Below are 27,936 nucleotides of genomic sequence, written 5' to 3'. Positions count from 1 at the left end.
TCGCGCTGTGTTGTCTAACACTTTCACGTTCAGAATCCCAAGCCTTTAAGTTGAAAATGAGAACAGGATGTACAAATGTTGACTGGTAAGCTTGGCAGCAGTGGACGACCAAGCAGGCAGCAGAGAAATAACCTCGGGTGTAGTTTCTGCCCAAAAATAATGTCTTGTATCGCCGCGTCGTATTCTCCGAGGTGACCGAGGTCTGAATAGCAGGAGCCAGGATGGCGCTGGTCACCGTCCAGAGGTCGCCGACCCCTAGTACTTCCTCTAGCCCCTGTGTGTCTGTAAGTATCCGTGAACTGGTTTGACATTTTGCCTCCTTTTTGACTGCTCCTATGTATGACATGGGTGCAACCGAGTGGCTAACCTAGCTGCTAGCGTCATATTTGTTTTTATAGCGATAAGTAACTTCATTTCTACTGACGAGTGTTTGCTTAGTATTTCAGTTCCCACGAAGTTAACTGTTTCGGTTTCACGTCATTAATTCAGCACACGTTAACGTGGGTGTATTGCAGAATAACAGGAAGTGAGCTTGATAAGGTTAGCAGCTCGTGTTAGCAAAACCAACACAGGAAACCCAAGTAAACACTTAATAGTTGTTTGAAGGATTCCACGGTAAAGGTCATTAATAAACCTTGAATGACGGCTTTTATTTCCTTGTCCCTGTCCATTTGCCTGTCATGCCATCACATTACTACCACTGTATTGCTATTACCACTGTTCAGTAGAGTGACAGAGAAGGGACACGATCTGGATGGAAGCAGGTTAGTGTGACAATGCCTGTCAAGCTGTGCTGGACTCAGTGGGACAGTCTTCCTCATTCCTTCTGACATTTTGAGGCTTCTTGATGGTGGATCACTCTTCCTCCTTGACACAGAGCCAGGCAGAGGGGATGTGTCTGCCATAGATTAGATCTGGGCTGTAATATGCCTTCACCCAAGATAGATAAGTGGTTCATACAGACTATAAGTAAAGTGATGCTGTACACGACTGAGGGTCCTGGAAGAGGAAAAGCCCAAGCAAAGCAATGACCCAGCACACACATGTCCAAAACCTATACATATAACATGTAAAGAAAGATGTGCAATATTTTGTAGTAAGATTAACTGATTAAGAAACATTTGCTTACTGAGTTTAATGCCTAAATATACTAATAACACAATTCCAGCTATCATTATTGCAGCTGTGTCATTTGAAGGCAGTGCAGTTAAGAACTTTGAGTTGATTCTGGCTTTGGGAGGCGTAAGGGCACACACACACACACACGCACGCGCACACACACACCACAGAGATGGGTGTTTTTTTTTAACAAGGATTGACTCAGGCCTTGTTGGATCCCTGACTGAGGTTACAGCTGTGTGTCATGAGACCCGTGCTGATGTGGAATAGCCATGTGAGCGCTCTGGTGCTGAGAGGGGGGCAGGGAGAGGGAACGCTGGGAAAAGGAGAGCAGAAAATGTTTTCGAAAAGTGCTTGAAACAGCTGTGTGTATCGTGTCCTAATCACATCTGTGAGAGCAGATGTCGGGAATGGATGAAGGCGCCGCCCTTTGTCCTTTAGCTGCCGCTTTGAGCTCTGGCTGTCACCTTCTTCCCCCTCCTCGTGTATCGTCATCACCATTAGTCAGAGAACCAGCATTGGCATCTTCATTATTGTTTAATGTTTGCTTATCTAGTGTGTGTGTGTGTGTGTGTGTTTGTTTTGGCGTAGATAGGAGTTTGGGTTGACATCTTGATACCAAAGACGAGATAAGTAAAGGATCACAGAATGAGGCTGGAATTAAAAGTGTGTGTGTGTGTGTGTGTGTGTGTGTGTGTGTGTGTGTGTGTGTGTGTGTGTGTGTGTGTGTGTGTGTGTGTGTGTGTGTGTGTGTGTGTGTGTGTGTGTGTGTGTTGCAGTGATGATGGGGAATGATTGTATTTTGTAAACAGGCAGAAGGGCACAGCGATCTGTTTGTAAGTCTTATCTCAGCTTCCTTTTTCTGAGCCTCAGTTAAAATACCACAGCGGCTCGGCAGCCTTATGACTGAGTCACAATTGAAACCCTTGATGTAGTCGCCACCGGCCCCTAGTTGAATTTATGCTCTTTGAAGGAAGGTTAAAGCAGTCTGACTCAGCAGGTGATGCAAATTGCCAACCAAGTGTCTTCGGTCAATGCAATATGGTGTGCTGACTGAAATGTGAGCTGTTGGTGTGGGATGGATGTGCAGTGATGCAGGCTTTTTGATATTGATTCTTTACTGATCTATCTGTGTCCCTCACTCCTTTTCTCTCTCTCTCTCTCTCTCTCTCTCTCTCTCTCTCTCTCTCTCTCTCTCTCTCTCTCTCTCTCTCTCTCTCTCTCTCTCTCTCTCTCTCTCTCTCTCTCTCTCTCTCTCTCTCTCTCTCTCTCTCTCTCTCTCTCTCTCTCTCTCTCTCTCTCTCTCTCTCTCTCTCTCTCTCTCTCTCTCTCTCTCTCTCTAGGAGTCGGGTAGTGGTGATGACGACCGCCGCTCCCAGCCCAGGAGGTGAGACCACTTCCTGTTTTTTCATCACTACTACTTCTTCTACTGTCTCCAGGAAATACTGTGTCTCATTGAAACACTGCCTTTCATTCAATCGCCTCTTGAAACTGCAAGTTCACACTCAGGCCACTAGAGGGAGGCTGTATGTCGGTGTTACCAGTAGGCACTGGCTTTCTTTAAACATAGAGTCACAGTGAAATTGCTGTCCTCAAGTAGACAAACGAATTATGTCGTCTTAAGTGCTATCAGTATTTCTTTTTGTCCGCAGACTTTAGTTCTTCTGCATCATTGACCTACTTTTAATGGCGTGTGAAGCGTGTGTCTTCACAAATAGACACACGCACAAGTAAAAGTTGTGACGTTCTTGTGTCACCACTGTTTGTTATTGTTTCTATTTCTGGACCGTGTACGTAATTTGGATTGAGTTCACGAACTAAAGCACGTTAGATATGTTTGATTTTGATTTGATTTCCTTTTTTCCTGTCCCAGCTATAGTTTCACATGGAAACTTGTGTGCCAGCTGTACATAAGTCTACTTAAGACTCACACAACATGTCCTATCACTACATTTCTTTACCAGGCTGTCATTAAACAGGGTAGAACATTAAAGCCCTCCCTGCTTTTCCCTTTTTAACAGACATTGTATAAGGCTTTAGTAGACTAATCTCTGCTTTGAATGCAAACTCAATAGTTCACTTTGTCCTTGGAATTTCTTCTGTCATCCTTTTATTGATATTGTTATTATTGACTTGCCCCTTTAAGTTACCACAATAATAGCTTCCTGTGGCATTGAGCTTACAGAGGTACCTTCCTGTCTGTAAGGGTGCCTTCAAATAATGAATTGTTACTTCCTGTTGGCTGTTTCCACTGTAAGCCTACCAGGTAGGCCAACGGCCAACTGTTCATAGTGTTGCTTAGTGAGCCTGTGTAGGGGAAATGCAATGCACATGCACTCATACACCAGGTAGTGTGTTACAAGTCACACAACACACATTTCGTTCTTTGAATTTCAAGTACAGAGGCAAAATTCCTTGAGCAGGACTTTGATGTTTGTTAGACGTTGGTTTCACTTGCTATATGGCCGGTTGCTGGAGCAGCAGAACTAAAACCTGCTGCCTTCCCTAACATTTATAGAACATCAACATCACTCGACAGCACAGGCAGTGTTCACCTACTCACTTTGGAAAGCAGCTTAAGTGTTGCTTCACCTTTGAACATTGTGGTAGCTTTGCAGATTTCTATTCAATGTTAAAGAAAGTGAACTCTTCTGCCTCATTGTGTTCTTACCCCCGGAGTTTTGGTTCTTTCCCAAAATCTCACTGACTTGCATTCACACAACATGAGTCCAGAGCCTTTGCTCAGCGAAATGAGACACTTTTGAAAATCATCAAATGGTGTAGAGTTGTTATGAGGGTCAAAGTCTCCATCTTGAGTTTACTCGCACAGCAGTATAATCTGCACCAGCTGTTACATCCAACATTTTCACTCTGCTTGTTTGCGTTGGTTAATTATTGAATCAAAGCCGTAGTACTCTTGGAGTTTAGTCTCACTAGGATGTTTTGCCTACTGTAGCTATGAAGCAATCATAGTAACAAGAGTTGAATGACTTGTGTTTCTTGATTGCATAGTTCAGGTGCATACCTTTTGTAACCACAGTGTTGTGAATGATGTGAAAGTGTGGGACTGTCACGCTCTTCTTGCTTTCCCAGGCTTTCCCTTCTCGCCAAACAAGTCGTCTAGTAAAGACCGATTACCTCACTACCCCAATAACCTCAAATACAAATAAATGAAATAAATGGTAATGCTCTATTGGAAGCACGTCTCTTTACATCTTAGAACAATAGCCAGTATTTTGATCAAGGAGAAGAAGAAGCAGGTATTTCATCGATGCTAAAAACATACTCCTTTACTATTTTCCACAGTTTACCTTAATTTTCCCATTTTCTTCCCTAAGCTCAGCTGGAAAATCTCGAGGGTTTCACATTATGTTTTTGTTTATAAATTTCAAATATGCCTGAAAATTGTTGGATGGTTATAAACATAATTCAAAGTGTTACAAATTGCTTAGTTATGATACTATTATGCACATTGACTGTTCATAGTGTTGCCTAGTGAGGAGCCCTGTGTAGGGGAAATGCAATGCACATGCACTCATACACCAGGTAGTGTGTTACAAGTCACACAACACACATTTTGTTTCTTTGAATTTCAAGTACAGAGGCAAAATTCATTGAGCAGGACTTTGATGTTTGTTAGATGTTGGTTTCACTTGCTATAGTTGTGCAGTTCTCTCATGCCACCCTCAACCCAAACGGTGTAATAACCTGTGTGCCTGTTCACTGTGCTCAAAGGAGGAAATCTGGAAGAGCACACATTATAATACAGCCATGAACAAAAGGACTAAAAGTGGGCCTCCACTGTAAAATATGGGAACAGAGTGCGAGTCAGTATCCAAGCCAATACGTAATGTTATAGAGTACATTTAGTCTATATTGCACATCTATGAGATGAATCATGGTGACATCACTCTTGAAGTCCTTTAACACACCCCAGTACTGCCTTGTGGGGCATGTGGTCCCAATTATCTGTTAGGTAATACAACTGGGCAACAGCTGGTGAAGTCATACATATATACACGCATACACACACACACACACACACACACACACACACTTTTTACAGCTGCTCAAAAAGCTAACGTGATTTTAGAAACGTTTTACCATTTGCATCAGTTATCAAGCCTGCCAGTTGCTTAGTGTTGGCAGATACACACGCACACATACACACACATACACACACACACACACACACGCATGTTGGGTGCAGCCAAAAGGCCTTGCTGAATGACCCCTAACAAATATTACATAAGAGCCGAGGGCCTATTAACTGTGGTCTCTCCACCCTGTGTGCTCCCCACATACGGATCCAATTGTAGTAGGACAGTCATCTATACTGTATAGGGGACACTGAAGCTTGGTTCTCTGTCTTGATTTCTTTCTCTTCTGCTAAGTCTTTGTCTTTTCACTTTCACTTGCTCACCTGCTGCATCTTGCCCCTGTTCCCTTTCTGCCCTAATCTCTTTCACACACACAAACTTGTGCCCATGCCACTGAAGTGAAACATTGCTGCAGCAAAGAGAATCGATAGAGAATCTCTGGTAAACATTATTGCTAAAGGACGGAATATTCAAGGGCAATCTACGACAATATTGCGGCTTTTTTTTCTCGCCAGCCAGTTTCTTGTCTATGAAAATTGTTTAGTTGGTCTGTTGAGCTGTGAAAATCCTTGATGAGTTTTGTGAGGCATTCACTGCAGGGGCTGGTGGACACAAGACTTGTCTGTGACTTTGTCGAATCATCATGTGACATGGAACCCTGTGGGTGATCACAAGATTGATGCATACGGTTTGTCCTCTCAAATATTTCAACGGCCAGTAAACACACTTGCTGTGTAAAATTCTGTATGTTTAAGTGTGTTCACATCGTATGTGCACCAAACTGTTCTCACGTACATATGCAAGCATGGGGAGTCCAAATATTTGAATTCCATTCAGGGAAGACCCAATCCCAACTGCATCATCATTACTTAATCAGCAGCATTAAAATACTTTAAACGTATATACTTATCACTTAACACGAGGCATCTGGTGGTCAGAAGCAGGCACTACCCTAAAATGAAATACTTAAAAGACACATTTCTCGGGACAGGGAAACATAATCATATCCATCTATTCAAGGAATGTACTGGTAAGGCTGAAGACACTATGTTCCAAAATGGACCTTCCAAAAACCTCTGCAACACAGATAACTTGTGCTGCATAGCGATTGTGGGATACCTATCTGTCCTTATTCTACCTATTTCTACCTGTTTTATAATGATCTGAGACAAATGGTGTAATCATGTTACAGATGGTAAAGACCGGGCCACATGTGCAAAACATCTGCTGTTTTGAAAGAGGAAATTCAGGCTCTTAGATGCCTCAATCCACTGTAATAGCATGCTTTGGAATGTTCGTGATAGTTTGTGCTTTTGTGTATTATCTTTTTGGTTATTATCAGTCCATCTAGTTGGAAGCAGTGCATCTGCAATGAGTCATGGGTGAAAATGCTATAAGTGGAAAGAAGGTGGTGCTGTGGTGGTGTGAAGCGTTTGTCTTCCTCTTGACCTCGTCTGCCCATCGCCTCCCCTGCTGTAAACCATTTCCTTTTTAACTAACAAGTACTTTACTGCTCATGGAAGTATTTAAAGGGATAAGCCTGCAATTTTACAAAAGTTTAGTTCAACGGCAAAAATGGTATGTATTCTTTGCTTCCACAAATAGAATTGTTTTAATTCTCCTTTTCCCCCTCTTTGTGTATAAAAAACAATCTCTAAATAGAATTGTGTTTTGTTATAATGACAGTAATTCCTTGGAACACAGACTCCTATGTTTCTCCATAATATTCTCTCAACTACTGTACCTCATATTAAAAATACAGAGGTTTCAAGGTCACATACCTTTTCTGAGGCAATGGTGAACATATTTGTAACTAAGCATATAACTTCATGTTGAGTAGCCTTTGGAGACTTCTCCACGCGTTAAGTCACATGCTTCCATAAGGGTTCATTCCATGGCCTACTGACCTGGTTAGTGAACTCCATATAGCTTCATAGCTTGGAGAACTGGTTGGGATGGCAGGAAAAATGTGTAAAATGCGGATGTCTATGGAAAAAAGCTTGACCCTTTAAAGCCACAAAATGTACTTGTAATCAACATACAACACTGACCCTCAAACTAGTCTCCCTGCGGTGTTTAGTATCAACTTTATGGACTCCTGTGTCTGCTCTGGCCTAGTGGCACACAAGCAGAGCAGGTTAGTCAAGCCTGGCATATGATGAGTTTGCCATTAGACAAATAGGACAGGGTGCGGTAAGGAACATTTATTCAAGGTAGGGCCAACTCTTTGAGTGGTCTGCTTGAGACATGCCTCCTCAAGTTTATAGGCTTTTTCCTCTATCATTTACTCATATGCTAAATGTCACACCTGCCTCTTCTCTTCCTACACCTGCTGCATAAACACAGAGCGCTACACGTCCTAGATTAGTAACTGCTTCGACGTCCTCAAATTAAACATGAGGGCAAAGTTGAACATGCTGCATTCGCCTCAAAATTAGTTAGCAAAGTAATGGATGAGATGCACAAATGCAGTGAAATGTGGTGCAGACCTTTCATGTGAAAGTAATCGCTGCATTGCGAAGAAATTGGGTTGCCAACAAAACACGAAAATCTCTGAACACCACGATTGGTCTTTGGACTGCACAGTATTTCACCTACAGGAGTGGGAGTTATTGCTTTTATAGAGCCATAAATCTAAATTTCAGTGTTTCTTACATGCAGAGTATGTTACTGTACACAGGCCGGCCTTTGTTTGACTTATCTGGCTGTTAAAAGAGGGTCTGTGTTTCCCCAAGGGTAAGTGCTCCTATCTCAATCTAGTCGGCAAACATTTGAGCTGAAGGCGTTGTAGCTCAGGCTGTTCTTTGCTTTGTTTTTTGTCTTCATCAGTTTTCGTTTTTTTTAGTCCGGTTTTGTCACTGTTCCAACTCCATCACATATCTCCACCTCTAGAAATGGACTGGATGGTTACTAATGTGGAACTTCTATTGCCCATTATAATAAAGTACTTTATGATCATTATAGTGCTCATTGTGACCTAGAGTATATAACATGTTCTGTATGTGAACAATGCATGTATTTGTAAGTCTTTAGTGGCAAAACAATTGTTGGTGTGGAGACAAATTAACTTAATCTTAAAGAATTTCTTGTGTAATGTCACCATAGTGTTACACAAAGTGAATTGGATGCTCTTTTTTCCTTTACTGTAGGTCATAATTCATACAGGATATTCTATTAATAGTTGTTAAAGAGACGCAACCTTTTATTCTACTATAGTGAGAGAAACGTACTGTACCTCCAGTTTATAAACAGCTGGCCTAATGTGCTGACCCAGGAAGCAGGATGGAAGGGGACCCTGGGGGGATGTATACACAAAACATAAAGATACTTAACACCACAACACGCTCTTGACCTGCCCGTTTCTCCATATTCCCATGAATAAGTAGGACAGGGAAAGGACAGACAAAGACTAGGAGACAATTGCGCAACTTGTCTGAGGCTGGCTAACCGCATCATCACCAGCCTCTCATGTTCCCAGCCCACAGACAAATTAGTTACCACAGAGTCCCCTGGTAAATTTGACAACACTAAACCTAACGACCTGACTTGAGTAGCTGTGTGTGTTTGTTGATCTGTTGGGGCTGGCCGAGCTCATTACATAACCTGTCTTCTGACGCGAGAGTTGTCAGAAGGTGAGACGAAGTATAGAGTGACGAGTATATTTGTTGTTCATGTTTTTCCACTGTGATGTAATTACTGTTGGTCCGTGTCGAGTCTTGTGTTGAATGTACATCACATATGCACACAAACGGTGTCCACCTACTTGAGAGACTCCAACAAAACTGGAAAATCCTTGTGGGATAGCACAGCTTTGTTGGTCAGTGAAGTGTTGCGTTTCATAACATTCCCATGGATAGCTCATATCCATTGAATTATTTTATGAAATAAACATCACTCTGTTGAAACATACTTTAAATACTGTTCAGTGTAATGTCACACTATATCAAAGAAATGAGCCCTACTTGGATTTGGAGTTTTTGTTGAACTGAGGCATGTAAACAGAGGAGAATAAAGAGCAGATAAGAGGAAGAGTTGTATTCATCCCAAATAATCAGCCCCTTGCCACACACATCCCTATCTTGTTAGTGTACATGTTTCGTGTCTTTGCTGTTAATCCTCTGCCTGTCAAAAAAACATCTGGCAGCGGTTGTGAACAGAGTGTGTCCAACACTACACAGAGGAAGAGGAAGACTGCTCTGGCTAATCTCTGTATGGTTTTATAGCAATGAGATAAATGATTTACTTAATTAATACTGTGAGTTAATGCATTTCTTGTCAGTCGTCAGAGCGTAGTGTTTTTTTAAAAGTGTATATAATAAAAATTTTTAAGTCCAGTAACTGGGAGGAGACATACAGTAAGACCAAAACATGTATATTGGCTTAATCTCCTGCCAGTACCCTTGACCAAGGCACCTGAAGACCTGGAGTTGGTCCCTGGGTGCCGGACCGAGGCTGGCTACTGCCTCTCAAAGAGGACGGGTGAAATGCAGAGGACTTAGTTCAAAATTGGATCAGGGTTGCCATCACTCGTACATCTTTGCTCTCTTCTCCAACCCTCCCCATCAAAGCTCTCAGAGAGGTCAGACCGGTTGTAGTGTACGTAACAGTTGGTTTCAATAGTCTAAGTAGTGTGTAAACACAGCCAAAGGTGTGTTATGTAATGGCATCCTCAATAATACCCTAATTCATAAACTCCCTTTTTGCTTTGGGTGAAAGCCAAAATAAGAAGCAGGCTTTCAATAAGCCTAATAAACATCCACCCCATTACGTGGCAGTCGGTTGCTACAGATGTTTTAGGTTAGTTTGTTTTAGGGCACTTAACACAAGGTGCTTTGAATATGTGGAAGGGGGTGTACAGAAAGTGTCTTTCTAAATTGTTCCCGGCTTCCGAACTTGGCACATCGAGGGAATATAAACTTGTTTAATAGGTTACACAAAGAGGAAAAAACACCTCACAGACCTGACTGCTGTGTCTAACTTGATGAGTATATATTTTAAGATTAACCTAACATGAAGAGTTCCTTTCCCCCCTAGTCATTGTTCAGCAAGACGGACGCTCCAGTGCAGCAATCGATACTACAAGTCTGCCGCTGCAGCTGGATCTCTTCAGCCTGGTTCTAATTTGTTCTCACTCCTTATGTAACAGAGAACTAGAAGGGTGGAGAACAGAGTGAAGTCTTTGCTGCTTTTTTGTGAGTTGACTGCCAAAACCAAAACACTGCCCATGTGGCTATAATGGACTCTAAAGCCTGAAAAACATCTCACCCTTTGGGCAATAAATACTCCTACGCTTAATCAGATATGGGATAGCGGTCTTTCTTTCTTTCTTTTTACGAAGAATAGATTATTAAAAGTACATACATCTGTTGACTGGCTAAAGGAGCTGGCATTGCTTTTCACTCAAACCACACAAAACATCAAGTGGTTGGAGTTGATTTGCACACCGTCCACCATAGAGAAGCGATTAAGCAGTGAAAATTGCCCTGCATGGTGTTTGCATAATCACTGTTATCTGCGTTGCCTATAAACAAACAGTTTGGTCTGAGCCAGCGTCGATGCAGAAGTGCCTGTCTGGTTGGCAGTCTTACTCCCCTGTTGTCCCTACTGGCTCCCCCCCTTTCCACAGAGCACATGTCTCCAGCTCCTCCCTCCCTCAAACTGTTCAGTGTTCAGCTCTGTGGAGAGTTTGACCTAAGTCATACTGTATGTCTCGGTACTGTACACAGCTCAGGATGGGCTGGGAATGAAAAAGTTTTGTGTCACAGAACTTTTGTTTTTAACGCTTGACTCATTTTCTTGTCAAGATCCGCTGTAGCATCGGGAGCAAGTGCCAGATTGAACACTTTGCTCACTTGATTGCATCTGAAATACGATTTTAAAGCTTTTTTTCCCTCCTAGTTCTTATTCTTCTTTTATTATCGTGTCGACCTCTTAAACCTAAGGGAGATAGTTGTTTTACTTTTACAATGACGGAGCACATGATCGCCGGAGAGGACTAAACGTTTTTCCCTCGGGACACCTGACACCCCCCTGCTTCCCCTCTCCTTCAGCGGTTCGCCCCTGGTACCATCGCCGGCATGACCCTCGGTGCCGTGTCCGCCTCCGACAGCTCGTCGGCGGTCAGCTTCTGTTCCTGCTGCGGGGCCAAGATGGTGCCCCACTTCAGCGACGACGCGGTGGTGTCGAAAAATCAAATAAACCAGCTGTAAGTTTAGATATTGGAGGCTTGTTTAAAGTAGTTAAATGTAGGTTTATACCGTAAAGCCGTGAGTGTGTAAGTGTTTGACTTTGACAGGCTTAGCAGCATTCCCACTGATTGATCTCATTGATTTGCACTGCTCCACTTCTAAACAAGGAATTAAGCAGTCAAATTATTGACGTTATTGTGGTGTTTGGAGTTAATCCAAGATTTAAACTGCATTCACGCTATTGAATATTGGCTGGCTGTTGGTAGATGGTGGTATTCATGTCGCAAACTTTGGTATGATTGGCAATACTTGATGATACATTTGTACAGTTTTGCAACATTAGTATCTGTGGAACTTCCTGGTGACGTAGGAAGAGCTTACTCATATTTGGTGCTCCTGCTTGACCTAACTAAGACATAATGGATCTGTGTGAAGTGTGACTCATCCAACCTGTTTTCACATGTTCAGACACACACACATTACACATAAAGAAACCCAGCCCCTAATTATAAGATTTATCACGTTTGTGCTCAGTTGTTGGACATTTGGAAATGTATTTGTTTAAGGCCTTAAAATGAAAAGAGAAAAAAAAGACTCAAAGCTTGAAATTTCTGTCCAGTATTAAACCTTGCTAAGACCTCTGAAACCTCTGAGTTCACATTATTCCCAAGGGATGATCCAATAACATATCCTTGAAATAAATCCCACCTTTCTAATGTACAGACGTGTTGCCTAGACTGAGGTCATTTTGTTCGGCGCTAGACTAACAGAGATGTTGAGTGTGCAGTTTGATATTGACACTGTCAACAATATCCAAACTTAAGTTAGTCCAAATGTAGGCTGAGAGATGCAGATATCATCAGGATCAAACAGTGATCTTATATATGATCTCACTGTTTTTTAGCCACCAAGGCAAAGTAAGATAAGGGTCTGCTTTTGATTGCAAAATTTAATAAGTTATTCTGTTGAGTTGTACATGGGCTCAAGTCAAGTCTGCACACTCAGGACAGATCAAAGGCTAGTCTGTAACAGTGTGTTTTCCATGTTATGATAAGTTTAGTAAATTTGGAAAAATCCATAAAAAAGTTGCAGCAACTGGATTATAAGTGAGGATATCAAATGAAGTTTCCAGCAGTCAATTTGTTTTGCTTGCTGGGGCTATATTGTGTTTTGTTATAGATTCAGGCACCAAGCAGTTGTTTGTTCCTTTCATCAGAATCGAGCCTTCAAGTCAAAGACAGCTTGCATTTTAATTGCATGCTTTTTCGTCCATTTTACTCCTGGTTGTGCAGTGAGGTTAGGGTTAGTGTTACTTTATTAGGCCTTTGCCCGGTCATTAGGACATTTTTTTTTTACATCTGTGTTTGCATAAGGAAGGTTTATGGGAAGATATTCAAGCAAGGCACACACACACTGTATACTGGCAGGCACGTGTTTCTGTTAAATAGCTGCAGATGTAGTGACAGCGTTGTTGTTGCCGCCTCTGCTTTGCTGTAATCAGGAGGCCCTGCATGGACGTCACAACACAAAGGATTCATAGCATCCCTCCATGTATAGTGCCCACTATGTGAACATGTGTGTGTATTATGATTATAGCCTGAACACAAATGTCCCAATGTTTGTAGTTAGTCTGTGTGAGTGTCAGTAGACCTCTGTTTAACCAGGGTTAGACTGAGTAATAACAAGCCTGGAGGCTGCTGATGGAGTAAAGTAGTACCTGTGTTTACATCCCGCCTAAACCACCATTGTTATCCCACCAATTTAAGAAATTCCAGTAAACCGTCTCTTCCGCTGTGCACATGTGCGCGGTGTAAATGTTTTGCAAACACAACAGATAAGAGAGAAACCTAACAGATATAGGTTAGTGCTTTTTTTTTTCTGTGTGCATGTCACGTTTCTAAAATCAATTTAACTCACCGACATGTTTAAGGTCCATATGATTAGAGTCAGTACATGACATCAAGTGAGGACTAGACACTAGCTTCTCTAGTGTTATTTGATTTGCTTATATGATCCCACTGAGCTACATTTGATCCCTATCATGTCTATTTGAGGTGCAGGAAGACCAGCTTTCATTTTAATTTAAAATTTTAGTTTTGTTGAGTCAGGTACATGAAGTTCAGCGGCAGTGGCCTGTAGCCTGCACACGAGCTAAGCAAAGCAAACTAGAGCTGACCTAGAGGACACAAAGGCAACAGATCTGTTTCAAACAATGACCGCTGTCTGTGCTGGTTGATGTAGAAAGTCTATCTTTAGTTTCGCCTGGTATCGCCCTTTCTCTTTATCTGGCTTGACCTCGATCTGCTTTGGTTGTCCACATCTGCTGCTTTGTGTCTCCTCCTTAGGAATTTGTTTTGGCATTGAATTGAATCTGGAAATTGTTGTCTTTGGGACATTTTAGTTTTATCGGGCAGTCATCTTCATAGTTTGTGGCGGTAAACATGAGGAGAGAGGCTTTCTACGCTAAAAGGTCCTTAGAACACTGCAGCACCCGACAAATCTTCAATGTGGCCTTTCACTCTGATCATCTGTCTGTCATTATCTTCTGATCATGAGACTTTTTCCATGACCTCCAAGAAGCCAGCCTACATCTGGGGGAAATGTCGACCATGCGCGCACACACACACACACACACACACACACACACACACACACACACACACACACACACACACACACACACACACACACACACACACACACACACACACACACACACACACACACACACACACACACACACACACACGCGCGCGTGCGCTCACACGCTCAAACACGCGTGCGCTCACACGCTCAAACCAACTAACCCCTCGCCTCTCCCATGGGCTGTATCTGTATCTCTGGTGTGAACTCATAAGGCCTTAGTGGAGCCTGCCCTCCAAAGAGCCTAGACCTATATTTATCCCACTCCCCTACTAGAGTGACTAATATGGGCACAAGATGGGGTGGGGGGGGGGTCACCCACATATCTGCCCAATATGTAGAGTGGTCCTTACATAGTGATGATTGTGTCTGCCACTGTTGCCCTAACAAGTACGCACCGCTACTTGTCTGCCTGTGATGGGTGCATGTACCAAAAGATGACCCACTCAACTCTCGGTTACATGTTCACTCATACTGCTTCTGCCCTTTTATCCCTTTTTCATCCCTCAGTCACTTATGATCCAATTAAGGCAAAACATTTTCTTTCTACACCTTAATTAGACTGAATTCAATGTTGCCTTACTCCAGAGACCTAGATTATACGATTGTGAGTCTATTTATTCAAGCATTTAAACAAGACCATGGATTTATAATCAGATCAAGCTACCTTCGTATACGTTTCCTCCCTTCTTATGTCAATTAAGCAGTGAGTCATGTATTTTCAGCGAATGACGGAATGCAAATATACTCACATTCTGTAGTCAAGTTTCATTATTATTGCCTTCAATTAGTGTTTCTCTTGCACCATTGTTGTTGTCAAGACAGTGTTTGAAGATGTCAACGTCTGAAATGCTAACTACATGGTCTTGTCTGGATGCAAAAATGGCAGTCCATATTATCTTAGTGTATGGAATGTCAATATTTGAATAAATGTTGAATGGTAATGCCACCTCGGTCTATCATGGGCACATAGATTGAATGCTTTTGTTCATTGTCCGACTATAATACGTGATATGTTGTGGATATGTTGTCTCTACTGTGTGTCCAGGAAGTCTAGGCTTCAGCGTGACACTTTGCCTTGTGCCATTGCTGGCATATCAAAGGGAATCTTCAGCCTGGCCTTTTCTGAATGCATTCTATCAATAGCTGGGTCTTTTAAAGGACTACAGTATTTTTAGGAACAGGAGCTCACAGACATTCACACATCCCCTTCGACTCCAAGGCGTATGTTCCACCTTCTCAACACGTCTGCGTGCAGGCATAAAAGTGTATGCGTTTATACTGTATGTGCATGCTTTCACGTGTGTGTAGCCTTCTATGTGTAGTACTTGGGAAGGGTTGGAGTGTTACAGTGTACATTTCAGATGACTTTGTACAGTAGCACTGCTATACATGGTCAAGTACAGAAGTCTGAATGAGTATACTGGAATGTTTAGACAGAGGGTTTGGTTGCTGAACCAGCTAAAGTGAACAGAACAAGAAGAAGTAGTTTTCTTAATTGACAAAACCTTTTTTCATCAAAAGGAAACACAAAGGACATAGAGGTTAAGTCATCTATGGGCATTAGAACAAGGAACAAGCTGCAATAGTGTGAGGAAATAAGTATATTAGGTCAGCTACTGTGCAATGGGAGACTGATGCAAAAAGTAGAAGGGAAACTGAAGTTCTGAGAGACACAAAAGAGGAAGTGATGGGGGGAGAGTGAGAGGAAACAGCTGGGTCAGGGGTGGCTGGGTTATGGGAAATAAGCTCAGCACAACGCTGTAGTTTTGTTTGCTTTTTTCCCTCGAAGACTGCGCCTGCTGATCCTGTACATGCCACGGCCTCAGCAAAATCTCAGGAAGGATGGTCTGGCGGGTGAAAGGATGGAAAGATGAAGTTACAGAGAAAAGGGGGTCGACAGGAAGCCTGGGGAGGGAGACAGCACTGGGCTTGTTTTGTTTTTTTGCCTTGAACATGAAACCGAAGAAGTGTTGGACTTGAACTGTAGGTGTTGGGTTCTGGGAATGACATTTTAGTGGTTATTTTCTGTGCGGCAGCCTGTTGCTAGGGAGAAGATGGAACACGACATATAAGCCGACACAGAGCATAACCATTAAAATCTGTGTATTGAACAATTATTTGTGGAAAAGGAGAATGCCTCCTCCCGGGGTCATCACTTCCCATTGACGCCCAATGTCTATGTCTAGACCCAAGTTCCGTGTCTGTTAGTTTGTGTGCCCAGGGGTTATGAAACCATTCTATTTACAGTTAGCAGAACATGTCTGCCAGCTCTCTGTATCTGTTTCTTCTAGAAACACTTGATATCTCCAGTGTCCCATTTTATTCTGATCAAATATCCATCACCTGTATACTCCGCTGACCTTCACTCCGTCTCTTTGCTTGTTGCCCCGTTGCTTGTTATCATTTAGGTGTTGGTTTATTTGTCCCATGGCTGTCATTTGACACAAGAGCAGCTGCAGAAGTGGGTCCTACAACCTGTTGTGTTAGGATCATGTGCGATGCTGTGAAGTACTCAACAAAAACATCATTCACACACACACACACACACACACACATATGCGAGCCCACTCGATACACTGGCGCACACTAATCTTTGGTATCCAGTTGAAACACTGACCTCAGTTTAAAGTGTTTCCTCCTCCTCTATGCAATGACCTCAGTCACAGTTAATAAGATTAAGTGTTCCAGAACTCTGCATAAAAAGACCCTCTTTCGTGCGTGCGTGCGTGCGTGCGTGCGTGCGTGCGTGCGTGCGTGCGTGCCGGCCAGCGCGGCACTTATCTCTAGCAAAACAGTGTGGAGGAGGGGACTCGCTCCGTCTTCCCTCCCGGACCCCCGTCTCCTCCCTATCTCCATCTCCTCCCTATTGGCAGCTGCTAGTGAGAGCATGTCACTGTGTGTAATCCAGCTGTGTGGAGGAGCAGAGAACATTGTGTTCCGAGTTCACTTTGGGGCTCGGCTCTTGTTTTGCTCACGTCGGCTTTGATTTGGGGAGCCTGCAAACAGAGGCGTAGGGCGGCTGAATGGAGCTTTGTCATCTGACAGAAACCCGTGACAGCACTCGTCTGTTCTTGCCGTCCGCCTCTTCTGAGAAATCACGCTCGGCATCAGCAAGGGGAAGAGGACCAACAAAGTGAATGTGGTTAATCAGAAATAACATAAAATAATCATTACAGTTACACAACTTGGCCAAATGGATATAGGCGATCAAAGTCCCAGTCTTTATCTTTCGTTCATGTTTTCCCCCTCTCATCCCTTCTAGTATCAGCGAGAGTTTCCTGACAGTAAAAGGTGCAGCTCTGTTCCTTCCCAGGGGAAACAGCCCCACTCCCAACTCTGCACCTCGTATCAGCCAGCGCATAAACAAGCACACAGGTAAAGACTTACATGTTCACACACACACACACACACACAAATGACAGCTGCAACATCTCCCAGTGATCCTTTCCTCTCAACTGAAATGAATGAACCCCATAGATCCTGATTTGTACCATATACTGTATATAAGGAGACTCTAACTATTTTAAAGTCTCAGAATGTGATGAAACCAAGACCTGACAATAACACTGGTATTCTTTTGTCCAGGAGACCTCCAGAAACATCTCCAGACCATGTTCACTGTGCTGCGGCCGGAGGACACCATCCGACTGGTGAGTGACACACAGGAAACTTTTTATGGGACGTGAGCAGTGAGTGAGGTTGTCTCGTCAAATAGAGGCCCCGAGGTTCAGTTCCTTACTCGCATTCAGACAAGCTTCAGGGGGGAGAGTTTGTTCTTTTTCAATCAACTCTTCCGTCCTCTGATGTCACTGAGAGGTGGACGGAATTCAAAAGACAATTTTCCCCTCACAGCATCAGTGCACTTAACACAGGTGTCCACTCTGGAATCAATCTGACTCTGAGCTGGATGTTACTTTACAGTCTGGGAGGTGTGTGTGTGATGTATTCAAGCACACACACAACCATTTCTTGCTCTTCATTCTTTGCATATACACCTCTTACTCCATTTGAGCCTGCAACTACATTGTATTCTTGGCATTAAGTTGAATGGACATACTGACAAAGTCCTGTACGTGCATTGAGCGACAATCATTCTTCGGGCGCTCTTTGTGATAAGAGTGACATGACTTGGAATTACATTTCGACCTGTTTATTCGTTCAGGAACCAGGAATTACCACCATTTACTATACAGTAGTTTCTCTCCATCGTCTCTTGTTTCATTTCCTCCCTTGTCTGTTTCCTCCTCTCCCTCCGTCCCTCCTTCCTGTCCTCTCTCGCAGGCCGTACGACTGGAGAGCACCTTCCCTCAGATAACGCGCTACATGGTCGTGGTGTCCACCAATGGTAGACAGGACACGGAGGAGAGCATCGTGCTCGGCATGGATTTCCTCTCCTCTGATAGGTCAGTTCCGTAGTAACAGCACATCACTTCTCCAGATTTGTGACAAGAAATGAGAAGAGACGGCACATTACCATTTTAGCTTTGCTCCAGTATCGACCGGTATAGTTTAGGATTGCGTAAGATGTTATCCATCACCTTTAAGTTGCAACAAGAGTCATCTCTGACAATTATACTAGTGTAATGAACCTGATGAGCCAGAGTGCAGCCTGGGAAATATGTATAAGTGCACAAGTCCTCCTGTTCTTGTATTCAAAATGGTCTATGTCAAACCAGTGTTCTCTTTTTTTGTTATATGTGATTGGTCCATCCTGTTCAGCAGCTGTACGGTGGGTCTGGTTCTACCTCTGTGGAGTGACACTCTGATCCACTTGGATGGAGACGGGTAAGACAACACACCTTCCTCCTGGGCGAAGCTGACGGCTCTGCTCATCAACCTGTATTTTGCTTAAGTGTAACACGTTTGACGCCGTGAGACAGATATTAATTGTGCGTCGGCGTTTCTCTTCGTCTCTCTTCACAGCGGTTTCAGTGTGTCCACGGTCAACAGGGTCCATGTTTTCAAGCCAGTTTCGGTCCAAGCCATGTGGTGAGCAAACGTGATTCCTGCCCAGTCAGAATGATTACTGAGAGATATGAAAAGTTTCTTAAAGCGGTGTAGATAATAGCAGAACACATCGCACCGCGTCCCTCACTCCTCTGCTCACTTCGGACTTACCATTGCCTTATCTCCCTCCCTCTCCCCCGTCTTCCTTTTCTCTCTTTATCTTTTCGCCTCCCACTCGCACTTCTTATCTCTCCCTGCCTCGCGTGCCAGTGTTGTCTCTTCATTTCCAAGTCTTTTGTCTTCATTTCCTCCTTTTTCATCCCTTTGTCACTCTCCGCTTCCCCATGACCCCCATTCCTAAAAATCTTCCGATACTTCTGTTTATCTTAAGTTGTGTCGCTTACTCATCACATTTATCTCTTGTCTTTGCCTCCTTTTACCTTCTTTTTCACATATTATTCAACCCTCCAACCCCTTTTTCCCCGTCCTCTCTCCAGTGAGTCATTTAAAAACAGACTCAACTCAAAGATTTTGTATTGTATACTATTTCTGTTGTTTTCCCCACTTTGTGACAAACTACCCCTGACGTATGGATTCTCTTTTTTTTTCTTACCGTCTTATCGTCTCAGGTCGGCCCTCCAGTCGCTCCACAAAGCCTGCGACGTGGCCCGCTGCCACAACTACTACCCAGGCAGCCTTTTCCTGACCTGGGTCAGCTACTACCAGAGCAGTGTCTCATCCAACCAGTTCTGCATCAATGAGTGGAACGCCATGCAGGATGTGGTGTCGCACCGCGCTGATTCACCCGTGCTGTTCACTGATTTGTAAGTAGTTGAGAAAGAGAGAAGCAACATTTCTAAGCGCCACATGCATATTTTAAATGTATTCACTTCCATGCAACAAAACTGAGTTGGAGCTTTATTTCTTTATGTGAGCTGGGCAATATAATGGGTTAAAAGATTTGCTGTTACTGTATTGTAAATGATAAAAGATGGAGCCGTTCAAATGAGCTGTGAAATCAGATCAGAATGTTATTGGTTCCCAGGGTTTGGGCTTGTGGTTTGACATGTGATGTCAGAGTTCCTAAATGTAAACAGATGACATCCCTCATGCATTTGGGGCCAGCAAGGAGAATTTCACTCTGATCATTTATGGCAGACAAACGTAACTGTGAAAGTTCACACCATTGTAATAAATAACAATATAAGAAAGGGAGCATGTACAAAGAAACCAATAAAGGTCAAAGCACACCGTCCCGAAGGCTTTACCATAGTCAACATCAAGAGACTTTGAGAAAGACAAGTTGTTTTTCTGCCCTTAAGTTACGAGCGAAGACAATTTAAAAACAATCCCCAAGATGCCGACCCATTTTTTCGAGAGGATTAATTGAAATGTCTTGTTCAGTGATATCCAACATATCAAGAACAGAAACATTAAGTCATCAGTGGTCAGTTTCAAAGCCTCCAAAACTTTCGCCCGCATCGTTTCTGTAGCTCACAAACCCGTCTTCTTACTGTTTCTACTGATTCCCACTCAGATTTTCCACAGACATTGTGGATTACACACACATGCCAAATGATGGAACTACTTTTCAAACAAGACTTTCTGCACATATATGTTAGATTTTTACCTCTTTAGGACCGTTCAAAGCTGAAAATGGCTCAAACGCATTAACTAGGAATTTCTTCCTTACAGGTAATGGAATGCCACGGTTTATTCATGGGGAGCCAAGGCAAATACATGACATTTTACACCAAAGCAATAATGGGAAACCTGTATGTCACACATGGACATTTACAGTACTTGACCCCAATGTGATATAGGAGGTTTAACCTACAGGCAAAATACGGACACGTGAACAGACATCGATACCCAGAAATGCTGTCGAACCCTGAACGTGATTGCAAAAGGTATTCATAGAAGACCAGAAGCATTTCACACTCAGAAATAGGATGAGCGCAATCAGATTGCTTAACCCCTTGTGCCACATGCCCGCAGTGTTGCTACAACATGCTTGTACAGCTGAACATTGCAGTGTTCCTGGAAGTGGAACTCGGGTCAGCAAAAAAAACAACACGGTCACCCTAACCAGTAATGAAAATAAAGGCGCACATGGCAGCAGGGGAGCGATTTCTGAAAGGTGCACGAACCTACGCAGCTAATTAATCTTTGTCGGCGAGTTATCAACAGGTCGACACGGTACGAGGCAGGCGAGGCAGGTGGATTGATATCTTTACTGATAGCAGGGAAATTCCCCTCCCTGCTGTTGGCTCACATGCCGGATTGCCTATTTGGAGTCTTCTCCCTCCCCACCCCCCCTCCCCCTGCTCACACACACACACACACACACACACACACATCCAAGAACCTCACGTTCCAAAATAGCTGAGGCTTCAACTGGTTGGATTTACATTTGGAAAATTGTTCAAACACACAGTCGAAGACAGTCGGGACAGACAAATGGGTAGACAAACACAGGGACGGACAGAAGCAGGTGGCAGGCAAACAGGAGATTGATTGTTTGTTTTGGGGCGAGAGAAAGGAGAGAGATTCTGCTACTTAGAGTGTGTAAGGGACCTCTGGTAGCAAAAAAAGAGGGGTTCATGAAGAAAAACGACAGAATAAGAATGTTAAAATGATGAAAAAGCCAAAGAAATTCAGTGCAACAAGCTCCACTTTAAACATGACTTACAAGAAACGCCCATATTTACCATCTGCTTAGAAACCAACACACTCTGCCCACTCCCTTGGCAAGGAGGTGTGTTTGCACTTCTGTACTCTTATCATTGAGATTGCCACTGACACTGTGACCTCAAACATTCACATCCAATCACAAATGCATAACACACTCGTACACACCACATTGAAGTGTTTTGCCATCAGATTTATGAGGGTGAAATTCCCGTAGGCTGTACTAATGTCAACCATTCCAGGAACAAACACAAAGCTTCTATTATTCATTCACTCATTAGCATCGTCACGTCTGCTTAATTGCTTATTTGTCTTTCCTTATTTTTCATTTCTCTTCCTCCTGACTGGTGTGTTTGTCTGGGACCGGGTCCAGGTCTTAGTGTGTGAGCATGTCGAGGCATGTGTCAAGGTTAAAGTGTTACTGTGTGTTGGTTACTATCCTCCCTTCGTCAGAGTGGACGGGGGTTGTTTATTTCCCTCTCTCGCTCTCGACCCTACGGACTCTTTCTCTTGGGGTCAGTCAGATGTTCATGATTCAGATCAACAAGCTATTTTTAGTTTTTTCACGCTCAAAGTCTACAGATACAGTACACACCTGTGCTGATCACACAACCCCCCCCGTTTGTGACTGCTGGTCCCGCTCTACTTTGAATAGTTCTAGAAAGGAATCAGTGAATAAGAAACAAGACAAGAGAGAGGAAGGACAGACAAAAACAGAGAGCTTGTCGCCAGAGAGGTAATTAAGCCTTGCCTCTATCACCATTATGACGTTCAAAAGCTAAATTCATCCCACTGCAGTGTGATGCACGACAACAGTCATATTATGTAAGGAGACTTTGTTGTTTGCTCGCCAATGGGCCGCATTCTCTCGATATTTTGTTCCCCCTCCAGTTTTTCTGAGAATCAAACAAAGTGGCAATTCTTTAGCAGGACAAGTAATCTCATTGAGACTGAAATCAAATGGATCAATGGGCCGAAATCAAGTCTCGTTACTGTGGCTGTGAAGGTGGTTATGTGTTTCCAATTGGTTTGTGAGACCGAGGCGAAAGTGTGACTTTGATGCATGAGATAAGAGTGTTTCTGTTTCGTGTGCGTGTGTGTGTTTCTGTAGGCCTACGGAGAGAGAGCGCACAGAAAGGCTGATCAAGTTGCGCCTCAGAGAGATCATGATGCTGAAAGACCTGGAGAACGTCACCTGCAAAGAGGTGAGAGGCGCAGACGCGTGTAGGGGACGGGATGGCGAGGGGATCGAGTTTTTTGCATTCCAACAGTGCACCCAAGGTTTAAAATGAAAACTCTAATCGCCTGTTTCTTTGTCAGATCCGAACAGAGCTGGAGATGCAGATGGCGTGTAACCTGAGGGAGTTTAAGGAGTTCATCGACAACGAGATGATCGTCATCTTGGGACAGATGGACAGCCCCACTGAAATCTTTGAACATGTCTACCTGGTAAGAAACCAGCAAACCCATGACCTCATCAATATGGATTCTATTTAGAGGATCATCAATATATTTTCCGTAAATATAATCTTTACAACCGCTTATCTTGAACTTTTAAGTAACATTTCCTCCTATTACATTACATTACGATCATTTGGCAGACGCTTCTATCCAAAGCGACTTACATTACATTACCACCTTTCGCAGAGGGGGGAGCAATTGAGGGTTCGGTGCCTTGCTCAGGGGCACCTCGGCAGGGGCTCGAACCGGCGACCCTCTGGTTCCCAAGCGGAAGCACTACCCACTGAGCCACTGCCTCCTATTGTACCGCATGACTCAGTCTTAATTGTCTTATGCCCTGAGTGTGTCTGTGCACCTCCATAATGACTCATGTTCCCCCCAGGGCTCTGAATGGAACGCCTCTAACCTGGACGAGCTGCAGAACAGCGGGTAAGAGAGCCACAGACACGCTTCTGAGCCCCATGTTGGCCGCCTAGAAGTCTGCACATAGTCCACAATAATGTCTGTTTTTTGTGATAATTTAAACGGTCAGTCAGTGTAACTCTCTGTCTACTCTGTCCTCACTCAGAGTGCGCTACATCCTGAACGTGACCAGGGAGATTGACAACTTCTTCCCGGGGACGTTTGAGTACCAGAACATTAGAGTGTTTGATGAAGAGGCCACCAACCTGCTGGAGTACTGGAACGATACGTACAAGTTTATCACCAAAGCCAAGTAGGCTGCTGCACACACACAGACACACACACACACACACACACACACACACACACACACACACACACACACACACACACACACACACACACACACACACACACACACACACACACACACACACAGTTGCATAATGGATTCAGTGTTATTTTTAATTCCTCTCTCCCTCTCTCTCTCTCTCTCTCTCCCTCTCCCTCTCCCTCCCTCTCTCTCTCTCTCTCTTCTTCATCGCATTAGGAAAGCGGGTGCTAAGTGTCTGGTTCACTGCAAGATGGGCGTGAGTCGCTCGGCCTCCACGGTGATAGCTTATGCCATGAAGGAGTACGGCTGGGACCTGGATACGGCGTTTGACTACGTGAAAGAGAGACGAGCCGTCACCAAGCCAAACCCTTCCTTCATGAAGCAGTTGGAGGAATATCAGGGAATTCTGCTGGCCAGGTGAGCGTTCAGTTAGAAGAACACGTACATGGGCTTGTGTTTATTAGTCATTTTATAAAGTTCGGTGAGGGGATTCTTTGAGGACCATTGAGGTTGCTAAGTCTTTATTTTTTAATTTTTCTTTCACAGCAAACAAAGACATAATAAGCTATGGCGCTCCCACTCTGATAGCGACCTCTCAGATCGCCAAGAGCCGTCGGGCAAAGCTTCCTCCCACAGCCTGGGTCGTTCTGACCCTCACAACAACAACAACGCATCTTCGCCCTCCCTGCAACACTTCTTGGGCGTCGCCGTGCTGCAAGCTCTCGGCGCCGAACCTCAGGACTCTGCCAAATCTACCACTGTGCACGCCGCCGACTCCAACGCACACTCCAACGGCGTATGCGATCCGCCGCAACAGGAGGAGGTCAAATCGGACGACGGGGACCAACACGGCAACCCCCTCCTGCCTCCCATTCCCAGACCCTGGGCCACCGCTGTAGTTCCGGAGGAGGGGGTCGACAACTTGCCCAGGGTTGCCGTAACAGTGCCTGTCCTAGTCCCGCACCCTCCGCCATCACTCCTCGTCCTTCCCCCGACACCTGAACTCCAGCGTGCTCGCAGGGATCTTCCCCTACAGCTATGCAGCGCGATGCCCAGGCATGATCCGGCGGAACTGTCCCTCGATTTGCCTGAGCGGAGCAGTTCAGAGGAAATCTCCCCCGTCACAATGGGCTCCTGTGAATCGGACACTCAAGAGAAACTCAGCCCCCTCAGCCCCATGATCAGCAGCCCTCTGCCTTCCTTGGGTCCCAGTGACGACAACAACAACCCCAGCGACTTAGAGATGGGCGTCGCTCCCGACGGTCGCGGTGAAGCCGACGGGTCGTCCAACCACAGCACGGACAGGATCGACTTTTTCAGTGCCAGGGAAAAATTTCTGGGCCTGGCTCACGATGGTACCACACGCACGCTCTCGGAACAAAAGACAACTCTGTCGCTGGCCTTGGAGGAGAATGGAGAAACGCTGACGGAGGAAGAGGAGGACATGAGTCAGCCTGTGGATCAGGTATATACACTTTAAGAATAGCTCCTCTCTGCTAAACAGTTTGGTTTTGGTACTAAAACTCACCTCATGTAGAAAACCTCACCTAGACTACACGCTAATTCTCCTTAATCATACTGACAGTACAAATGTGAAACTTCTAGTTCACTCCTCTATTTTCTTAACATGTAATCATGTAGTACTAACAGTGCTGTCGTGTATGAAGTTCTACACAAGGACCTGATGATGAATACATTTCTCTTCCACCCAGGTGTCTCCATACTCTGAGGACAGCTCTGACCAAGAGAGCCCCGAGCAAACCCATCACGACAACGGAATATCGGTCCGCCACATTGTCACAGAGATTGAAGCCATAAGCCACGCCCCCGCATCATCCCCTTCGCCGTCACCGTCACCATCCCCATCACCATCACCATCATCTCCCTCTTCCCTTCCTCCATCCTCCCAAAGCCCTCAGCCGCCCGCACAAGAGCAGCACGAAGAGGGAGAGACTAACGATCACCATGGCGCCGCAACTCCACCCCCGTCATCCGCCGCTCTGCCGTGCGACTGGCCAGCGGGGTCAGTACGGCGGGCCACCGAGCAGCTGGAGCAGAAACTGAGGCAGGAAATGGAAATAGCTCAGCGATCGCCGCTACATTCCCCCAGCACCGAACAGCCGCCTCTCAGAGTGACTTTCCCAAACACTGAGAGCACTTCCATCCAATCCCCTCAGCACTCCACGGAGCCGGCGCTTTCATCAGCACACGATGTCACTCAGGGAGAGAGCGTTTCTACACCTGGTAATGCAAAGCCCAAAGACAGAGAGACGCATACGGGGTCACACCCAGAGATTGAAAGACTGGACTCGGGCACGGCCAGTATCCCAGAACCTTCCACCTGCCCAAATATAAGCCAAGTTTGTGGTGCTGTGCAGAGCTCCATGGATAGCCATACACTGACACAAGACCACACATCACCTGAGCAACCACCCACGATAGATCACTTAGCAGAATCATCATCTAATACCTCATCTCTCTCTCAGTTCCATCCCCATTCTCTGACCCAACCCGAGGCCTGCGCGGACCATATCACGCTGACTGGGGTGACGTCCCAGGAGTCGGACACAGACGGGCTGGATTCCGTTTCTCAGGGCAACGAGGTAGACGGCGGCCCTTGCTGTGACGCCCAGAGCAGGTTGGCTCGCGGCAGCCAAGAGCTGGAAAGGATCCAGCAGACACTGAGAGAGCTGCAGGCGTTCCTCTACGAGGGCGCAGGCTTAGAGAGCAGAGACACTTTGGGACAAATGGAGAGAGATCACCAAAGCCATGTGCAGGACCCGGGGCAGACTCGGGGGTTGAGCAACACAGTGGCGATGGAGACGGGTCATTGCACAGAGGATAGTTTTGAACGGACCTGCTCGGCCCTTGAGGCAGGACAGCAGCTCCGGGAGAGGCAGGGGAAAAGTTTCCGGGAGCCAGCAGGATGGCACAGAACCGTGGAATTAGAAGCTCGTATCCGCCAAGCAGGCCTCACTCCTCCGTCCCTCATGAAGAGGTCTGCCTCTTTGGCTAAATTGGACTGTCTGGAGCTGTCAGCCAACGACCTTAATGACTGGGACATGAGACCACACACCAGGACGCCACCATCACTCTCTGAAGACACTTTACCCATGTCCTCTTCTCACCCAGACGACGCCTGGAAGAAGCAGAGGGTATTGGTTCAGATCCCTTGCATTGAAAAGACACGTTTGTCCCATAACGGCAGGGATGAGTCATCTTCACCGACGTCTCCCTCCTCCTCCTCCTTCCCCTCCACTATTAACCACGGGCAGACAGAAGAGCCGGGTGAGAGGGAGGAGCCGGACGGCAGCGGCAACGGCGCGCCCGGCACAGCGCCCGGCACAGCGCCGGGGCGTCAGCAGGGTAGGGGTCAGTCGTCGAGGCGTTCTCGCAGAGCATCTGCCGAGAAAAAGCCCCGAAACATCACTGTGCTTTACAATACCATGTAACCTCAATGCAAACGGACTAGAATGGACACGACTGGAACTGAGCTAAAAGAGACTGCATGAAGTGTGTGAATGAGTGGTGTGTGTGTAGGAGCTGTAGTCTGAATAGCAGGTATACTGTAGATGCCGTGTAACCAAATGTACATACAGGTTGTAAGTGATGAATGATGATCCCGTGTTTGCATGTAAACCACTGGATGTGTGCACATGTTTGGAACTGGAGTCTCTGGTAGTTCAGTTATGTATGTACAGTAATGATATCTGAATGTGCAAACTAAGACTGAACCAGTGCTTATGCACCATTGTGTCCGGCTCCCTTTTTTTATAAAAGGTGTGTTTGTTTTCAGTGTGTGGTCCCCCGTCCTCCAAACCAGAGGGGCTTGTTTTTCCTCAAAACATGCACTTTAATGTTTCAATTTCCTTCTATTTCAAATGTGTTTATCAAACCCGAGGAGTATTTTTTGCACTGATCTCGATCGAGGCTGTATACATTTTTTTTTTTTCCACGTTTATTCAGATTTTTTAACCAGGATGAAGCTGATCCATTGTTTTCTATTCAGTGCTTTAACAGGAAATAAAAATGGTGCATTTGTTTTGAC

At 44.8% G+C, this 27,936-nt stretch overlaps 1 protein-coding gene across 5 annotated transcripts; it reads left to right on the top strand.

Moving 5' to 3' along the window:
• The first annotated feature begins 96 nt into the window (after nucleotides 1-96).
• ssh2a (slingshot protein phosphatase 2a) lies at nucleotides 97-27,936 on the top strand. Of its 5 annotated transcripts, XM_076144391.1 has the most exons (15): nucleotides 97-284; nucleotides 2,463-2,506; nucleotides 17,316-17,428; nucleotides 17,639-17,703; nucleotides 18,335-18,456; nucleotides 18,773-18,838; nucleotides 18,977-19,042; nucleotides 19,630-19,824; nucleotides 22,803-22,896; nucleotides 23,012-23,140; nucleotides 23,535-23,581; nucleotides 23,721-23,867; nucleotides 24,105-24,305; nucleotides 24,435-25,353; nucleotides 25,601-27,936. In XM_076144391.1, exons 1-15 carry the CDS (start codon nucleotides 222-224, stop codon nucleotides 27,338-27,340), a joined length of 4,011 nt encoding a protein of 1,336 aa, XP_076000506.1. In that variant the 5' UTR covers nucleotides 97-221; the 3' UTR covers nucleotides 27,341-27,936. The 5 variants fall into 5 exon arrangements, with proteins under 5 accessions (XP_076000506.1, XP_076000520.1, XP_076000514.1 ...); XM_076144405.1 differs by lacking the exon at nucleotides 2,463-2,506; XM_076144399.1 differs by lacking the exons at nucleotides 97-284; nucleotides 2,463-2,506 and adding an exon at nucleotides 6,697-6,797.

The sequence above is a fragment of the Genypterus blacodes genome, unplaced genomic scaffold (genome assembly GCF_046128005.1).
Source record: "Genypterus blacodes isolate CSIRO-AG114 ecotype Tasmania unplaced genomic scaffold, CSIRO-AGI_Gbla_v1 ptg000003l_1, whole genome shotgun sequence".
Classification (NCBI taxonomy): domain Eukaryota; kingdom Metazoa; phylum Chordata; class Actinopteri; order Ophidiiformes; family Ophidiidae; genus Genypterus; species Genypterus blacodes.
The sequence above is the reverse complement of the archived record's forward strand: the minus strand, read 5'-3'. Positions and strand labels throughout refer to the sequence as shown.